This window comes from Balaenoptera ricei, chromosome 1, assembly GCF_028023285.1.
Source record: "Balaenoptera ricei isolate mBalRic1 chromosome 1, mBalRic1.hap2, whole genome shotgun sequence".
In the NCBI taxonomy this organism is placed as follows: domain Eukaryota; kingdom Metazoa; phylum Chordata; class Mammalia; order Artiodactyla; family Balaenopteridae; genus Balaenoptera; species Balaenoptera ricei.
In genome coordinates, this window is record NC_082639.1 from 137,102,728 (window position 1) to 137,120,885 (window position 18,158).

An 18,158-nucleotide genomic window follows, 5' to 3' on the forward strand; every position below is an offset into this window, starting at 1 on the left:
GCAAGGGCATAACCAAGGGACAGTAGCAGATACTGGGGTTTTCACTCTCACTCCACTAGCTCCTTCTTTTCTCCAGCTGTTCCTTCATTCTCTCTCCCTTCTCTCCTTCACTCACCTTTGCCTCATGTATCTCATTTTTAGTTTCTCTGCTTATCTCCCTCTTTTTCCATTCCCTACACCCTCCTCCCCCACCCCCTCCCCAACACACACACACACACACACACACACACACACACACAAACACACACACACACACACAGAGGCACAGGTGGAAGTATGCTTGTCCTAATGGAATTCCAATTACCAGCTCTGAAATAGGACAGCACGACTTTTCTCAGTTCTCCAGTGAGCCTGCCCCCATTTTAGCTGTGCCTCTCCTGGGATATTCCCATTGGAAAATTGACAGGTTCTCATCCTTCCTGTTTGGAAGCTTCCTCATGCTTCTTGGTGAAAGGCAGGGCTGATTCTGAACCCACTTGAAGGTGTGTCAGGGGAGTTTACATGATTCTGTCCTTGTCACCTGGGAGCTTGCCTGAGGGGATGCCCTGAATTGGTGTAATAAAGACCATGGGAGATGGAAACCTCATCATGGCATGTGCACGTAGATCAGAGAAGAGACGCCTGGGAGTCGGGCCAGGCTCTTGCTGAGGTGACCCATCCTGGAGCAAGGTGGGAAAAGCGGCAGATGGTGACCTGCCTCTCTACACAATCATTGCAGATATTTTAAACTAGTTCTCAAGCACGAGAGGAATTGAAGAAAAAGGTCAAATATAAACAGAGATAATTACAGGCATATTAAAAAAAGGCAGCATTCATAGGGGGAGTCCAATATTATAACAGGATCTTTGTCACCTGAAAAGCAAGGGGACAAAATGACTTCTTAAATCCTTTTCCCTCTGCTTGCCCCTATGCTTACATCCTTCAAAGCACAACTCAAGTCCTTGGGCCTCCATGAAGACTTCAAAGCCAACTCTTCCTACTTCAACCTCTTCTTATTCTGAACTTTCATGACATTTGTTACCCAGATACCATCTTGTCATTTAAGAGCTACATAAAATGGGCTCAGATCTCTCATCCCATATTTGGTGATAAGTCCCATTTACCAACCCAGGGGCTTATGTTTCATGGTCACGTCTTGTTCCCGTTTCCTGCTACTGCTAAATTCTCTGCATTATGTAATAAAAAATAAGTATTTGGTCTTTGTTCTGGCACACAGCTCCCAAAACCCTAGGAATTCCCAGAGTGATAAGAGTATCTTTTGTATGATTATGAGATAACTGGTAGCTGGGACCTCCTAGATAGCTGGTCTGCAGAAAAACCGAGGCATGATTTAGAGAGAGGGTTGGAACTTTCAGCCCCACCTCCCAACCTCCAGGGAGGGGAAAGGGGCTGACTTGAGTTAATCACCAATGGCTAGTAGTTTCATCAATCATGCCTGTGTAATGACACCTCCATAGAAAAACCCTAAACAACGGGGTTCAGAGGGCTTCCGGGTTGGTGAACACATGGAGGTACTGAGAAGGGTGCTTGTCCAGAAAGAACGTGGAAACTCCACACCCCATACTTCACCCTATGCATGTCTTCCATTTGGTCGTTCCTGAGTTGTATCCTTTATAAGAAGCTGGTAATAGAGAGTAAAGCTCTGTGAGTTCTAAGGAATTACCAAAAGTAAGCAGGGGTTGTGGGAACTCCTTAAATTTATAGCTGGTCAGTCAGAAGTCCTGGTGACAACCTGGGACTTGTGACTGGCGACTGACGTTGAGGCCCTGTGAGACTGAGGCCTTAGCTTGTGGGATCTGTTGCTAACTCCAGGTGGATAGATATTGAACTGAATTGAACTGGATTGTTGGACACCCAGCTGGCATTTGAGAGCTGGACAAGTGGTGTTGGAAAGATAATTGAAGAATTCGGAGGTGTATAAAGAAAACTAAATAACAGCCCCTTCCCATCTCTTTCTTATTCTGCTCTTTGATGTAGTCAATGTTAATATTTGGCATGCAATTTTTAAAAAAATTTCTGTGCTTAAATAAGCATACAAAATATAGATACATACCTATAGCAGTTTCTCTGTTATAAATAGAACACTTCCATTTCTCATGGAGAAGAGTTTAGCTTGCTCTCTGTGTCTGTCTGTCTCTCTTTTGCCCCGTCGTCTTTCTAAACGATGCTTTAGAGCCTCAACATTTATAATCAAAATGGACTATCAGGATATTTTACTAAATAAACGATCATGAAGAAATAATGCTATGAGGGGAGGTGGGTGTTTTCATTTGTGGTTTTAAATAAGATTTTTTTTCCCACTCTGTTATACACTTACCATCTGTAACATACCATTTAGCACCTGCTTATTATACATCCTATTTCATATCTCCTGGTTTCTAGTCTCTAACTAGATTGGAAGTCTATATAAGTCTCATACTTTCCTTGACTTCTAATCAGACTAGCTTATAACAAGTCAGAACTCAATAATTAAAGTACTTTTTGTCCTTTTGGTTCTATAATTGATAGGGGTTGCCTGGATTTGGAAACTCTTTCTTGGAAGTGCCCTTTTAATGATGTACCCTTTCCTAAGTGGGTCACGTTGGAAGCCCTTCCCCTCAAGAGCAATGATGATTGCAGGCATCCCTGAAGAATTAAGAAAAGACACTACTATCATGAATGCCCATGATCTCATGTAGGAGAAAAGAAGAATGAAACAGGATGGGGAAATGGTACGTACGGGTGGCCACCTTGGCTGTGATGGGAAGGCTGAGGATGTTGCTAATGACAGCGTAGACGCTGATGTTGTAGGTGAGACCTGGCTCCAGCTCCGAGATGGTGACACCACTCCAATCTCCAGGCACCCGCTGCTGGAGCTGGAGGCCCCCCAGGGCCGTCGGCTGGTAAGAGATCACATATTCCGTCACTGCCATCGGCCCGTCCCATTCCAGCTCAATGGACCTGTCGCTGATACCAGCCACTCGCAAGTCCTCTGGAGGGGCAACTACCAGGAGGCAATACACAGATAGCATGAGCTCAGAGGACTGCCTTCCCCATCCTGGACCCAACTTCCTTCCTCACATCTCACCCCACATGCCCTGTCTGTATATTCTGCTCAGCTCATTGCCTTTGAGTGATGGGTAATTCCCTTTGCAGGCAGGTTCTTATCTTTTCTGTGCTCAGTACTCCCATCCCTATAGGGCCATGAGTTAGTGGTGTGCTGGAGCCGGCTTCTACTGGCTCAGGAAAGTTGATTGTCGAATTTTGCAAGACAGTTTTAAATAGTCATTATTGAAGATTAAATTGTATTCAATATTAACTTACAATTAAGTAAATTATCTTAAAAACAAAATTATGAATACTCCAAACTCATCATTGGCGAATTACTTCACTACATTTTACTATTATCTATGCCCTTGAGTCAATTTACATGTATTGTATCTCTCTGATAGAAATACTATGTAATTGTGTGCTAATGCACAGCTGTTTCCAACTCTACATTTAGTGACTTCATGTTGGTAGTTTGAAATTGGCCACGGAGGGAGTATTTACACCATGGAAGTTGGCAAATGCTACAAAGCGGGGCTTTTTATTTTTTCCCTCAGAGAGCTAGTTGTTAGATATTTAACAGCATACATTGGCTAATATTTTTGGTAGTTTAATAAATTATTGTTACCAGATTACCCTGGGAGCCAGTATTTGATTTGGCAAGTGGAAATAAAGGCTTATTCCCGGTTATTTTGCAAAATGCAAGAAGCCAAAACAGTAAATCCTAGATACCATGGACTGATGAAGACATTCCATAACACTTTATTTTCCCTGTTAAAAGGAGACTGTTTAAGTTTTGAAAGAAATGTAACTCGTGTTAAACAAATTTTTATTAGCTTTGATTTTGGGGATGATGAGAAAGGAGCATTCTTGAGGGCTTTGCTTTTCTCTCTTGTTCTACTTTTCAAATGCTATTCAGAGAATCACCAAAAATTAAACCTCACTGAAATAGCCTTTCATGTATGGTTCCCTTGGGAAGTGAAGATTCACCAGTAGTGGGGGTATTAAATAACTGAAACTTTAAGATCAATTAGGAAGTTAACGCCAGTATACCTGTAATTGGACCTGCCCATAGATTAACTCAAAGATCAGGCCAGTATTTAAATAGTCATAATTAACTTATAAATTTATATGCAGTGGAGGCTTTGGTTAGTTTAAAAGTTGTCATTGGTGTTGAATTTCTCCTCTGAGAATTCTCACTCTTTCACCTTTACAAGAGCAGAGGACTGAGACAGCTGCTAGTCACAGGGCCGTGTGAAAAGAAGGTGCCTGTGCTCCCTGTGGTGCTCAGCCTCAAATCCTTGGCAGAGGTGTAAATGAGGACTCATAAGATGGAAATGAGGAACATATATTTACAATGTTGGGCATTTGCTTTGATTGCTTTTGCCCCAAACTGTGAATGGTATAAAACAGTCTAGATAGCAGAGCTTCCTCTGATTAAAGATGGCAAATGTTGACCAAAACAAAAAAATTTTAAATTTATTTTTTTTAAATTTATAAAACTAGATGAATGTAAATGAAATTTAAATAATCAAACTTTCAAATGATAGTTTATAAGCATATATCATTTCTAACTCTGGCATGATGAAAGCTTTGAATTGCACTAAGATCTTTGGGGTAGCCTGTATAATGCATACCAAATGACTCCTGGACCAGAGAAAGAAGAGTTGGTATATAGAACCTATCAGTATTTTGCATGGTTATATAGAGCATTTATTACACACCAAGGACAATGCTAAACATTCTGACATAGATTTTCTTATTTCATCCTCTCACCAACACTATGGAATTGGTATTATTTTTACCCCTGTTTTATAGAGAAGAAAACTGAGTCACAGAGTCCGCAAACACAGAAGCTAGGATTTGAACCCAGGCACAATGATTCTAGAATCTCTAAGCCAGTGTACAATACCACTTTACATTTGCATAGCATTTCAGTCTATAAAACATGTTTAGATAAACAATCTAACTAGATTTTTAAAAAAAAAATCCTTTAATAGCAGCTCTATGAGGTAGATTGGGTAGATATAATTATCCCAACTTTACAAATGGAGAAACTGAGACCCAGGCTAAAGGACTTGCCAAAAGTAAGGGAGTTGGGTCATAGCTGAACTGATTATCAAACCAAGATCTATCCTTAGTGTGTTCTTTCCCCTACAGTTTGTAGGATGGGTTACTGATTGTACCAGATGCTTTCCTTCATTTATACACAGCCCTCAAAAATAAACTACATCAGTGAATAATTCAGACTATCGTTTAGGATGCAAATTCCAGACTGGTGCTTATCCTAGAGGTAAGAAACTTCTTTTAAGAAGGATTCTCTAAAATTTCACAATTTGTATGGAAACACAAAAGACCCCAAATAGCTAAAGCAATCTTGGGAAAGAAAAACGGAGCTGGAGGAATCAGGCTCCCTGACTTCAGACTATACTACAAACCTACAGTAATCAAGACAGTATGGTACTGGCACAAAAACAGAAATATAGATCAATGGAACAGGATAGAAAGCCCAGAGGTAAACCCACACACATACGGTCACCTTATCTCTGATAAAGGATGCAAGAATATACAATGGAGAAAAGACAGCCTTTTCAATAAGTGGTGCTGGGAAAACTGGACAGCTACATGTAAAAGAATGAAATTAGAACACTCCCTAACACCATACACAAAAATAAACTCAAAATGGATTAAAGACCTAAATGTAAGGGCAGACACTCTAAAACTCTTAGAGGAAAACATAGGAAGAACACTCTATGACATAAATCACAGCAAGATCCTTTTTGATCCACCTCCTAGAGAAATGGAAATAAAAACAAAAATAAACAAATGGGGCCTAATGAAACTTAAAAGCTTTTGCACAGCAAAGGAAACCATAAACAAGATGAAAAGACAACCCTTAGAATGGGAGAAAATATTTGCAAATGAAGCAACTGACAAAGGATTAATCTCCAAAAAATACAAGCAGTTCATGCAGCTCAATATCAAAAAAACAAACAACCCAATCCAAAAATGGACAGAAGACCTAAATAGACATTTCTCCAAAGAAGATATACAGATTGCCAACAAACACATGAAAGGATGCTCAACATCACTAATCATTAGAGAAATGCAAATCAAAACTACAATGAGGTATCACCTCACAGTGGTCAGTATGGCCATCATCAAAAAATCTACAAACAATAAATGCCGGAGAGGGTGTGGAGAAAAGGGAACCCTCTTGCACTGTTGGTGGGAATGTAAATTGATACAGCCACTGTGGAGAACAGTATGGAGGTTCCTTAAAAAACTAAAAATAGAACTGTCATATGACCCAGCAATCCCACTACTGGGCATATACCCTGAGAAAACCATAATTCAAAAAGTCATGTACTACAATGTTCATTGCAGCACTATTTACAATAGCCAGGACATGGAAGCAAGTGTCCATCAACAGATGAATGGATAAAGATGTGACACATGTATACAATGGAATATTACTCAACCATAAAAAGAAACAAAATTGAGTTATTTGTAGTGAGGTGGATGAACCTAGAGTCTGTCATACAGAGTGAAGTAAGTCAGAAAGAGAAAAACAAATACCATTTGCTAACACATATACATGGAATCTAAAAAAAAAAAAAAAAATGGTTCTGAAGAACCTAGGGGCAGGACAGGAATACAGACGCAGACACAGAGAATGGACTTGAGGACACGGGGAGGGGGAAGGGTAAGCTGGGATGAAGTGAGAGAGTGGCATGGACATATATACACTACCAAATGTAAAATAGATAGCTAGTGGGAAGCAGCTGCATAGCACAGGGAGATCAGCTTGGTGCATGTGACCACCTAGAGGGGTGGGATAGGGAGGGTGAGAGGGAGATGCGAGGTGGGGGGATATGGGGATACATGTATACGTATGGCTGATTCACTTTGTTATACAGCAGCAACTAACACAACAATGTAAAGCAATTATACTCTAATAAAGATGTTAAAAAATAAAAAATAAATAAAACAAAAGCACAACAACAAGAAAAAAAAAAAAAAAGAAAGAAAGATTCTCTAGGGCCTGGCTTTTGTTATTCAACACGCTGATTCCAAGTTTCCTGTGTGGGACTCCTCCTATCATGGTGACAGAAATGGCCATTCCAAATTTCAAGTCACCAGCAGTTCTTAGGGTATTTGGGACAAGTCAGTGTATTCATTTTTAGTCCCTTTCTCCAGAAAATAAAGCTAATCACGACGAAGGAGAATGATCCAAGCAGAGCATTTGGGGATTTTAAAGTAAAAAACAGGTGCAGAAGGATTTTTTCATCTTGACAACTTAACTTGGCAAGTTCTTTATCTTGAGACCTGAGCCTGGTGGCAATGGTGTCGATTGTGGAAGAAGCCTTCTTGAGAGTGGTGGCTCCAAGGAGGAGACCGTCACCTTTCACCCTATAACTTAGCAGCAGCTGTGTACGTTGGGTGTCAGTAATTCTTATAAAATGAAGTGGTATTGAACTAGAAAGCAAACTGTAAAAGAGCCGTATGCCTTGATTCAAGGAATTTAGTGTGTGTGGGGGGCTGTGAATTATTCTTAGTCTTACTTTCTTTGGGGCTCCAACTTGGGAACTTGGGGAAGAGCAGGCAGTTAAAAAGGAGTAAACTGCGGCTTGAGGAATTGGAGTTGCTTATCTGCAAAGATGCCATGCTGTTTACTTTTTAGATCTCGCATCAATTTTGCACGTATGTGGTGAGAGCAGTTGGAATTAGTTCCATGAAGTGTCTCACTCGGAGGAGCGAGTGATTTCAGGTGCCAAAGGTTGGGCTGGCTGCAGTGCTGGCAGATGCAGAGGCTGATGGTGATGAATCTCTGCAGGTCTGACTGAAGTCCAGGGAACGGCTTTCTGGATTGTTGCAAGCCCCTGCTCTGGTTGTTCTTTTATCCTGTTGCTTTGCAGGGAGTTGTGGCCAGCTCACCAGCCAGCTCCCGCACTAACCTCCTTCCCTGGGGGCAGGTGTGGACAAATGGTTGAAAGTGCTTCCTTACCCCGTCTCCAACACCTAATATTTTTTTATCATTTGACAGAGCTCAGCTTTCATATCAAAAGACTATTTCTTTGTGTATGTGGCTTTCAAAATTTTTATTTTCCGATTCCACTCTACTTAGCATCCCAGGGAGGATTAAAGAGTGCTAGAAGTTGGTAGGAGACCTGGGTTCTTATTCTTGCTCTGCCATTAATTAGCTGTCTGGCTGTGGAAAAATCTTCCTGTCTCTCAGGGCTGCTGCTTTTTCAATTTGTAAAATGAGAAGCCCAGAGTAGCTTCTTTCAAAGCCTGTTTTAAGTGCTCATATTCATGAATTTTTTTGTTCTATTATCTTTACCCGGCCAGAGAACAGAGGCAGAAAGGTTGAGATCTGGTCCCACGGCCCACTATGAGAAAAATCAAGGCTGGGAGTCAAATAGAGTGGCCTTGTCAACTCTATTCAATTGCATTCAAGCTCTAGCGGCCTAAGGAGCCTCAGAATGAAGTCCACACAATGGGCAGCCATTTTCCATGCCCTTGCCAGAGAGAAAAGAATGGCCTGTGGAGAAGTGCATTTTGTGGCTCTCCACGTTTTCACCTTCCCCATTCTCTTCTTTCCTCTCCTCACTGCTGTTGGTGAGGGGAGCAGTAATGCTGGAGTGTGTGCATCTGGCCAGAAAAGTCAAACAGTGGATAAGCAGCCCCTCTCCTAGAGCCTTCTCACAAAGAGCAAGTGAAGTAGCACTTTAGATAATGACCTAGTTACTTCTCTGGAAAAGACCCATGGCATGTGGTTTAAAAGACAAGAAAGCCTTGAGAGCAGCACCTGCTGCAATGAGTGGGGGCTCCATGGTTGCTATAGAAACAGATGGAGATTTTGCAACTGTCCCTCCTCACATGCTTTGGGAACCTGTAAAGTAATTTATCTGGGCGTCCGGAAGTCTTCCTCAAACAGCACAGAGGTAACGTGTTGGAGGTAACATGTGCTCATAGTTTGGGCTCAACCCAGTTGTAGTTATGCTAGCAGCTGCTGAGTCTTCCCTGAGTGACCAGAAGGGCTTATCTCCAGTTCAGTTTGGACCCTGGATCAGATTAAGATTCTGTTTGCAAATGAACCCATCCCCGTGGAAAAGGAGGGTCAAGAACATGAGAAGTATGTACAACCCAACAGAGATCAATTTTATTAAGAAGGATGTGAACTATAGAATAGCCGTACATAGACGAGGGCCCAAATGGACCCTTAGCAGCCTCTGATGGGGCCTCATGGAGCCTCGTCCTGTGGGTGGGAACTAGGATCATGCTTCCGCCTCCTCTTCCCAACAATTACCTAGTGACTTTGGATTCAGAAATGATGAAGCTTAACTTCTGCTTGACGTTTCCTTCTGAACAATTGGTATAACAGCTATTTATATTTTCAGTAAGATATTCAGTAAACAAAATTAGGAGGCTAAATGAAATCATCGACCATGGAAAAAAATGGAAGAACGTGAAAATATCTTTTTTCCTAAGCAGTGGGTTGTTGTTTATCTTTTAGTTGTTGCCATCGATCTTTTAAAAAATTTTAAGTTGAAGTTGCAGGTGCAGGCGACTTGCCTGACTGGTCTGGTACCTAGGTGGAAATCATTGATGACGCTCAAGAATAAAAGGCTGGTGAAGCTGGCCTCCCAGGATTTCCCCCTTAAACCAAGGTCAGAAGGCTGATCAGAAAATTCCTAGAATCAACCCATCAGAAAGCTTAAAAATGTTCGTTTGTTGTTATTTTTTATTTTAAATTTTCCCAATGAGCACTCTGAGCCCACTGTTACAGATTGAACTACGAATGGAAAAGATCAAGATCAATCACTCAATCTGTACTGTTTACAATGCAGATTTATCAGTGAGAGTCACTGATTTAGTCAGAAGATGAGCAGTAACAGTGAGATAATGACAATAATCTGATTTTAGGCAAAAGAAAATGAACTCCAGTGAGATACTGGTATTTTCCCACTGATAGATTTAGGTCCTCCTTTTGGGACATCACCTTTGTATTGGTTTCCGCCGTGCAGACACATATGGGGTTGGTTCCAATTTGCTATGTCATCTGGAACAAAGCGACTCGTAACCTTTTAATATTCTGTACTAATAGTTGGAATGTGAGTTGTTGCTCGATGCCTTTAGTAGTTTATTCCTATTTACAAGTAATTCCTTGCCTATAAATACTTTTATCCATGTGGACACTAGATCATTTCAAAAATTAATAACACTTTGCAATATGTAAGCTCCAAAATAGCCAGAGTGCCAGAGTGCCCTGCTAGCCTGGTTATCACAGACTAACCGCCATCGCATGCCCTAGCACTGTGAAAGGACGTGTCCCCAGAATATGGCAACGGGCAAGGGGGTTATTTTGGAGCAGGTGAAGCTCTGGGAAGCCCTCTGAGTTAGAGTGGTCCCTTGCCTAAGGTGGTGCCATGGTCTGACTCTCTGCTTTCTTCCATCTCAAGGACAGTGAAATGCTGTCACCATTATTACCATTGACTTTGTTCCAGTCTTGGGGTAAGATTCAGCTTTCATCCTGAACTTGACCTTTTCTGGTTTCCACGCTTCCCCCCTTAAATCTGCCTCGTCAATTGTGATTGACTCAAGAAATCAGCTGTCTTGGAAAGCAAGTGTACGTGACCCAGTTGGGAATTCTTCGGCCTAAAATTCACCTTCCCTCCCATCTCTCTTCCCACCTCCAGCCAGTTTGCTGGACCACCCTTGACAAAGGCCCCGCCGAGCTCCCCTCCCTACCTGCCGAGCAGTCAGGGCCCTGGTAGCCCTCTTCACAGAAGCAGAGCCCCTCCTGGCAGTGTCCTCGCCCACTGCAGGCGTTCAGACACCGCTGCTGGCCGCAGTCCTCACCAGTGTAGCCCTCCTGGCACAGGCAGGTACCGTTGGTACATCTCCCCTTCCCTGAGCAGTCCCCAGGGCACCTCAGCTCGCTGCAGTCCTCGCCAGTGTAGGCCTCTTCGCAGATACACTCCCCGTCCACGCACAGCCCCCGGGAGCTGCAGTCTGTCGGGCACCGGAGCTCCGAGCAGTCGTCACCGCTGTACTCGCTGTCACAGATGCACTGGCCATCCACACACACGCCCCGACTGGAGCAGCCTAGGGGGCAGTAGGGCTCCGAGCAGTTCTTGCCAAACCAGCCTTGATCGCAGATGCAGCCACAGGACTCGAGGCTAAAGTTGCCGTGGCCACTGCAGTGAGGGATATAATCCAGTTGTCCTGGAATGGCCAAGGAGAAAGTCAAAGGACAGCAGTGGAACCTCCTGTAAACGGGGTATGGGAGGGGTGGGCAGAGACCTCTCCTCACTCTCTGATCAGATTTGTGTTGCAGAGAATTAAGCTCAAGCTAGTTTGGTACATCATCGACTTCATGAATGTTTTCATCTAATAGCGGTTGTGCCTGGCCCAGCGCTGGGGGCGAGGATGAGTGAGATCGGGTCCCTCGTCCTTCAGGGGCTCACCTTCAGTGTGTCTTGGCTTGGGTTCCCTAGAAGCAGACTTTAGATGAGAATTCAGATGAGAGTGACTTACTGCGAAGTGCTCCCGGGAAAAACTGGTCAGGGAAAAGGGGAGACTCAGGAGGTTGGAGCCCAAGCCAGACACATTATCAGGCAAAGTCCTGGGGGGGTCACTTGTGTTCAGTCCTGCAGGGTCTTCTGGACACAGGGTAAGCCACACCTCAGCTGGGATGAAAGGCTGTCCTTGGAGGGTGTAAATGTCCATTGTCTCCCTGGGGCAGGCCAAAGAGGTTCTTACAGCCCAAGGACAGCCCCTGACCAAGACGCCCAGGTGCTGGCTATGGGGACGGAAGGGGATCTGAGGGCTTGTATGCTGAGTTCCAGGCCTGTGATGCAGGCCAAGGTCACAGGTGCTGCAGGCACATCCCACTCCCTCTCCTTCCCGCCACCTAACTAACTCTGCTCATTCATCACAACTCAGCATTAGGGTCACTTCAAAGGCTTCCCAGAACTTGTCTCATTTGGTGACTGTTTGCTGTGATCTTTTTAGGATTCTATGCATATCTCCTGCCCTGGCCCTTACCATGCTATAACTATAGTGGTTAATTTAAACCACTATAAAAGGTAAAAGCTTGAACCCAAGATAGTAAGGAAGACACAGTCCTCTTGTTAAAGAAAGAATTTCATGGGTTGAAGGTACCTTTTGGGTGAGAGGAGCTGGGCACAGAAAGGGACACACTTTCTGCTCATTGGAGCTCATTCTGCTCAGCTGATAACAGCTATTGCACATGGGGTCCCTACTAGAAGCCAGGCTTTCATCTGATTGGAGGCTTTTGTATTTAATAACTCCTTGTTGTTCTAGTCTGTCACCATTTGTCAATGGAGAAAGGAAGTCATGGGTTATGTAACTTGCTTAAGTCACAAGCTAGTAAGTAGCAGAGCTAGGATTTGAAGGCAGGAAGTCTGGCTCTGACTTCTCCCAGAGAGGTCAAGATAGTCATTGGTAAGTGTTACTAGTCAGGGGGTGGGCGAGACTAGAGGTACAAGTCCTGGATACTCAGCCTTTGGAGGGGAGGGGGTTGTAATAAGCTCTGTGAGTGGGTGTGTGCGTGCACGTGCATGCACACCCACGTGCGTTTGTGGAGGGGGCAGGGCCTGGAACTTCCATCTTGCTGGAGAAGATGGGGCCAGTTCCTCTGAGACTATAATGACTATCATTTACTCAGATGGGAGAAAGACTGAGATGGAGTGAACAGAGCGCCTGAATTCTCTAGTTCCCCAGGTTAACATGGATAGACATCAATTCAACAGCCTGTGAAAACCAAAGATGAATGAAGACAGACGTCAAATTCCCTGCTCACCACAGAAGTTGCTGTGCTGAACCGATGTATCATTACCTGACTCATCCCCCCAAAATCAGGTAATGTATTTCAAACTGACTAAGCGCTGTAGAGAATCCCTATGCCAAATCCCCCGGGAAGGACCACATTTAGATCTTAGAGACGTCTGAACAGAGAGCTACAGACTAGGGCACTTCTTTCCCTCTGTGTGAAGAGGTGCCAGATTTCGAGGGGAGTGGTGGCTCACCCTCCTTCACTCTCCCTCTCTGCTCAGCGCCCTCCCTCCCTCCTGAGACCGGCTGCAAACTCCCAGACTCTACCTGTGGCTGCACTTTCCTGGCAGCAGTTGCTGGTGCACTGGTCCCGAAGCACTGACACCTCCCTCTCCAGCATCTCGATTCGGCTCAGCAGCTCCTGCAGCACCTGGGCAGAGCTGGCGCATGGGCAGGCCTTTCTGGGGAGGTTGATCCTGTGGGTGAAGGTGACCTGGCTCTCGTGGTCCGAGGTCTGGCCCGTGTACTCTGTCAGCACCTCGTCTTCGGCACTCACCTCCTGCTCGGCCGAGGCCTCCAGCCCCGAGGAGCAGAGGCTGTCCAGGGGCACGTTAATGTTGTACACGTGGTTGAAGACCACCGGCTGCTCTTTGCCGGATGTATTGTAGCTGGCAGCGCCTCCTTCCTCCTCCACCGCCTGTCTCTGGACCCTTTCCGTGGTGACCTCCAGCTGACACTCTGAGGGCTTGAGCATGGAGCCCAGAAGGATCAGGTTGACGCCAATGAGCATGTTCTTCAAGACCACTGTTTCCCCGTCTGCCCCCATCTTCTCGGCAGAGCGCTGGATTCAAGACCGGCCTGCAGGAGAAAGCATGGAGTTGTGGAAATTTGCAAGAGAAAACAAGGAATGAACGAGATGGCCTCTGAGACCTGCGCTTGGGCGCCACGCTATGCACAGTCCTACAAAGCTAAAGGATAGCAGTGAGGATTTCAAGGGGAAGGTTGGGAAGTGACTACCAGGGTCATGAAAGCCCGGAGCTTTTTGTTCCCTAGAGGAATGAACCCCTGAAAATGGACACTGCTTCTGCAGAAGGGCATTTTGATTTCCCAAAAGGCTTATCTAGAACACATGAGTCTGGCACCCACAGTGGGCAAGTGGTTCCAACAAAGAGGACATGTGAGGACTCGGGGCAGGGGCACTGTGGCTAGGCTAGTCCTCCAAGGGGAACTCAGAGCGTCCTTTCACTTCTGAGTGAGAATTAGGATGAACGGTACCATGGAGCCTTAGGCATACCCTCATATTTCGCCAGATATTTATGATGAAGGGGCCCCACCAGCCACTTCAAGATAACTTATTAACTCCTCTAAGCTCATCTGTTCAAATACAAGTTGACTTTAGAATAACCAACAAGGCAGATAATATAGTTCCAGGTAACTGTGGTTGTTAATAATCCTTAGGTACATATGTGATTATCTGGGACTGTGTGAGCCGAACTTTCTTTTAATCTTCTCATTAGTATAGTCCCAGTGCTTTGTGATCAGAGGGTGCCTTTCTTCCGAGGTCCTTTTTAAATTGCTAAAATAATGTATTAGCTCCTCTACTGGCTACCTAGTCACCAAGAACCATGGAGAACAATAAATTTCCTGTAATGCAAATCAGTTTTACAGAAATTATATTTCTTCTATATTCCCTGTGTAAAAGAGAAAAAGAGGCTTACAAATTTTGGTTCTAAATGTAATGTTAGAGCTAAGAAGATTAAGGACAAAGGAACAGAGTGAGAGTAAATGTGAATTTGGGAAGAAGGCAATAAGCAACAGCTAACATCAACTGAATGTGTACTGTGTACAGACTGTGCTGTGCACCTCACATGGGATCTTACTTGACTCTTAGAACAAACCTATGATGGGATGTTATGATTATCTCCATCTTGTAATGGAGTGAATTCTGCCTAGAAAGCTTAAAATTTGAATGCAGGTCTGACTCCAAAACCTGTATTCTTAACTCTATGCTCCAGTGCTTGTCTTGATAAGCATGTTCAATGTTCTGTTGTCTCTGATGGAAATTGTGTTGGTTATAGGATCTTCCCAGGAATATTGAGATTAGAAAATTTTGCTAGGGCCAGAACCAATGTTCCTTCCTCCACGAAGCATTCTGCTCTCATCTTTTTCTTCCGTTCCCTCAGGAAGCTAAGGACATCCCCAGCACAGGCTAAGTTTACCCCTCACTCCTTATAAACCCCCTCTGACAGCATTTGCCACACTAGACTGTGGGTTTCCTTTGTCTGCTCCTGCCCCACACCAGCTTCATCCCCTGCCTCCCCCCACTGGCCCCGAACTGCTAAGTCAATTTAGGTCAGACCACATCTTATCCACAGTATTTGATGTGTGTCTAGGACAGCAAAAGTGTTCTGTACTGTGGTTGTTGAATGATTAAGTGAGTAGATACATGGAAGGATGGATAAACAGATGAATTAGTGAGTAAATGCCCTGTGAGCAAAAGGTTGAATCATTCTCCAACTCATTTAATCTCTTTCCATTATCCTCAAGTTATTCACTATTTTCTTCAATTTCAGTTCAGCTGGACAATTTCTGAGGGATGATTTTATTAGGAGTAATCTGTATTAGTGACTATTTTGAAAACCATGTCTTATTACTCAGTCTTTATATTATATATTGGACTAAAATCTTTCTTTCCAATATGAAGGAGAAGCAGAACAGCGTAGAACTATTAAGATTCTGGACTCTGGAGCCAGACTGCCTCATTCTTCCCCTATCCAGGACTACCCTGAAATCACCAGAACATGTGAGAAATCTCTTCCATCATTTGACAGCCGGAAAGCCCAACCTTAGCGTACCCTTGTCCAAAGAAGGGTGAGAGGTTCTTGGAGTGATGGGAGAGGTGGTGATCCACTGGTTACATCAGATGAGGTGAATCAACCTTGGGGATAGATGGAGTGACATGTCTGAACCAAATTTCTCTCATGACTGTAAGCTCTTTCCAAGCCCCTCTATCTGAGGTATTACTTGCCTTCCCATTTTCAGCTGCTCTAGGCGTTTCATCCTTGGAGTGGCACTCTGCCCTTATATCATTGAAAGTTTCCCAGGAATGGCTCTGATATAAATCATTTACACTTACATTTACATTGAAGGCTAAGGAGCCTTAGCCATCTCACTTGCTAAACTAAAGTTGGTTTGTCTGATCCATGTTGATATTGCTGAATAGTTTTTTTTTTTTTCTGGGAATCATAAAACTATCACGTAGCACCCATAGCACTTAACAGAACTTTTTGCAGAGCAGACACTCAATAAATAAGTGAAAGAATAAATGACATTATAAATGAAAGGGAAGACAACTGACAGGAAAATTAAAAGGGAAAAATGTTAGGTTCCACACCAGTCCAAAGCAACAACTATAAAATTATATGTGGAGAGAAAAGTATAGCTTTATGTGTGAAAAACATAAGATTTTAGTCAATAACCAAACTGACTATGAATTAGTCAACAGTGTGATTTTTGTAACCTCCAAAACCTTATTTAGACTCAGGATTTATTGACTGGTTGACTGATTGATTGATGGATTGAAGTATAGTTGATTTACAGACTCAGGCTTTATTAATTGAAATTATAGACTAGGGTGAGCAGGGGACTGTTTTGCTCTGTCCTGCACTTGTCATTGATTCCTTCTGGGTGGAGAGGATGCTGAAGGTACTCAGAATCTTGTTGTAGGAGAGGGAGGAACTTAGGATTTTTGTCCAGAGAAGTGACAACCCCAGAGCTATCGTTCCTTTATCATTCATTCCTTTGACAGATTTATTGAGTACCTACTATATGCTGGTCCCTTTATTCACAGAAGTTATATTTAAGTGTGTGTGTTGGGGGGAGAGGGAGGGAGGGGGAGGACATACAATACATAAATACCCACAATAATTCTGTATGTCATATATAATGTATGATATAATGCATATTATATAGTATTTAATATATGACAATGTAACATTCATTTGTGTGTGTTGTGTCAGCAAGTGGTAACTGCTGTGGAGGAAAAGAAAAGAAGGGAGCCGAGGAGGTGCCAGGACAGGGAAGTCACATGGATATTTTGTAGAGCCCAGCCAGGGAAAGCTTGTCTAATGAGGTGACCACTGAGCAGAGACCTGAAGCAAGTGAGGAGTGTGAGCTTAGCAGACGGCTGAGGAAGTGCATTCCAGGCACAGGGAACGGCAGGGGTGAGGGCTCTGAGGCAGGAGCCGGCCTGGTGAGTTTGAGTGACAGTGAGACTGGAGGCGAGTGAATGAGGGAGCAGATGTGGGGAGATGAGTTCAGAGAAGGAATGGGGGACTGGTCAGAGAAGGCCTGTGAACCACTATAAGGACTTGGGCTCTTACTGTGGCTATATAGTCATTGTTCTCAAATGCATCCACATACTAAATGTTTATGACGATCTAGTTCTTGTCATTGAGAAACTCTCAGCCTCATGAAAGAGATGGAAACACAGGTAAATATAATGACAATGCAATGTGATCATTACCGTGACCAAATAACACACAAAATGTCTCTAGAGGGCTGGAGGTGACACAGCAACTTTGCCTGGGGCAACAGGGGAAGCTACGCAGAGAGTGTGGGGTAATCGTCAGTGCTGTTTGCCAAGTATTTCTGGCCTGGCTTTCCAGACATGTGGTAGGACTACATTTTCCAGGGCTGTGTTTTCCGGCCCCCTGTTGGTTAGGTGAGGCCATGTCACTAGTACTGGCCGACGGTTGTGAGAGGAAGTGATGTGGGTCACTTCTGGGAGGGGGCATTCATTGCTGACGGGAGACCCCCAGAGCTCTCTCTTTCCCATTGATGGTGACTGGCAATGTTCAAGATGGTGGCCGCTTTCTCAGTCTGGGTCCCCGAGTGACCATGATAAAGGGTGCCCTGGTTGCATACAGTAGGTGTGTAGTGCATGAGAGAGAAATAAACTTTTGGTTTTGAAGCACAGATGTTGGTATTGCTTTTTCCTACAGCATAACCTAGTCTATCAGAAGATAATACTGAACTGGGTTTTAATAGATGACTCTTTAAGTAGAGAAGACAGAAGTTCATTATAGACAAAAGAAATTGCATTTGCTAAAACTCTGACATGTGCATGAATATGGCTTATTCAAGGAATTCAAGTATTTGAAGGGCTGTTAAGTGCTGTGGGATTGGACTTTTATACAGCAAAAGGTCCAAGGGAGGGAATTTCCCCCAAATGGGGGAATCTACAGGGAAACAGATTTTGGCTCCATGTAAAGAACAGCTTTTATAATAGAGCTATTGGGTTGTCATGATAGGTAGTGAGTTCCTGG

The 18,158-nt window shown here is 43.8% G+C and overlaps 1 protein-coding gene and 1 long non-coding RNA gene across 4 annotated transcripts in view; one reads left to right on the forward strand and one right to left on the reverse strand.

Moving 5' to 3' along the window:
* Positions 1–13,657, reverse strand: part of TNR (tenascin R) — an 83,545-nt gene extending 69,888 nt beyond the window's left edge. The window contains exons 1-3 of the mRNA XM_059936925.1: positions 13,159–13,657; positions 10,783–11,259; positions 2,720–2,983 (exon numbers count right to left, since the gene is read on the reverse strand). Of these exons, the coding sequence (XP_059792908.1) occupies positions 2,720–2,983; positions 10,783–11,259; positions 13,159–13,657 (1,240 nt within the window). The remainder of the gene's footprint in view (positions 1–2,719; positions 2,984–10,782; positions 11,260–13,158) is intronic.
* LOC132373580 (uncharacterized) overlaps positions 1–18,158 on the forward strand; it is a 421,816-nt gene that overhangs the window by 204,550 nt on the left and 199,108 nt on the right. Inside the window, exon 5 of one of the 3 annotated variants that reach the window (XR_009505459.1) lies at positions 12,781–12,848. The exons of 1 other annotated variant lie outside the window; for it this stretch is intronic. This is a non-coding gene — a long non-coding RNA (uncharacterized LOC132373580). Of the gene's footprint in view, positions 1–2,508; positions 2,563–12,780; positions 12,849–18,158 lie in introns of those variants that run through there. One more of the 3 variants, XR_009505460.1, reaches the window with a different exon arrangement.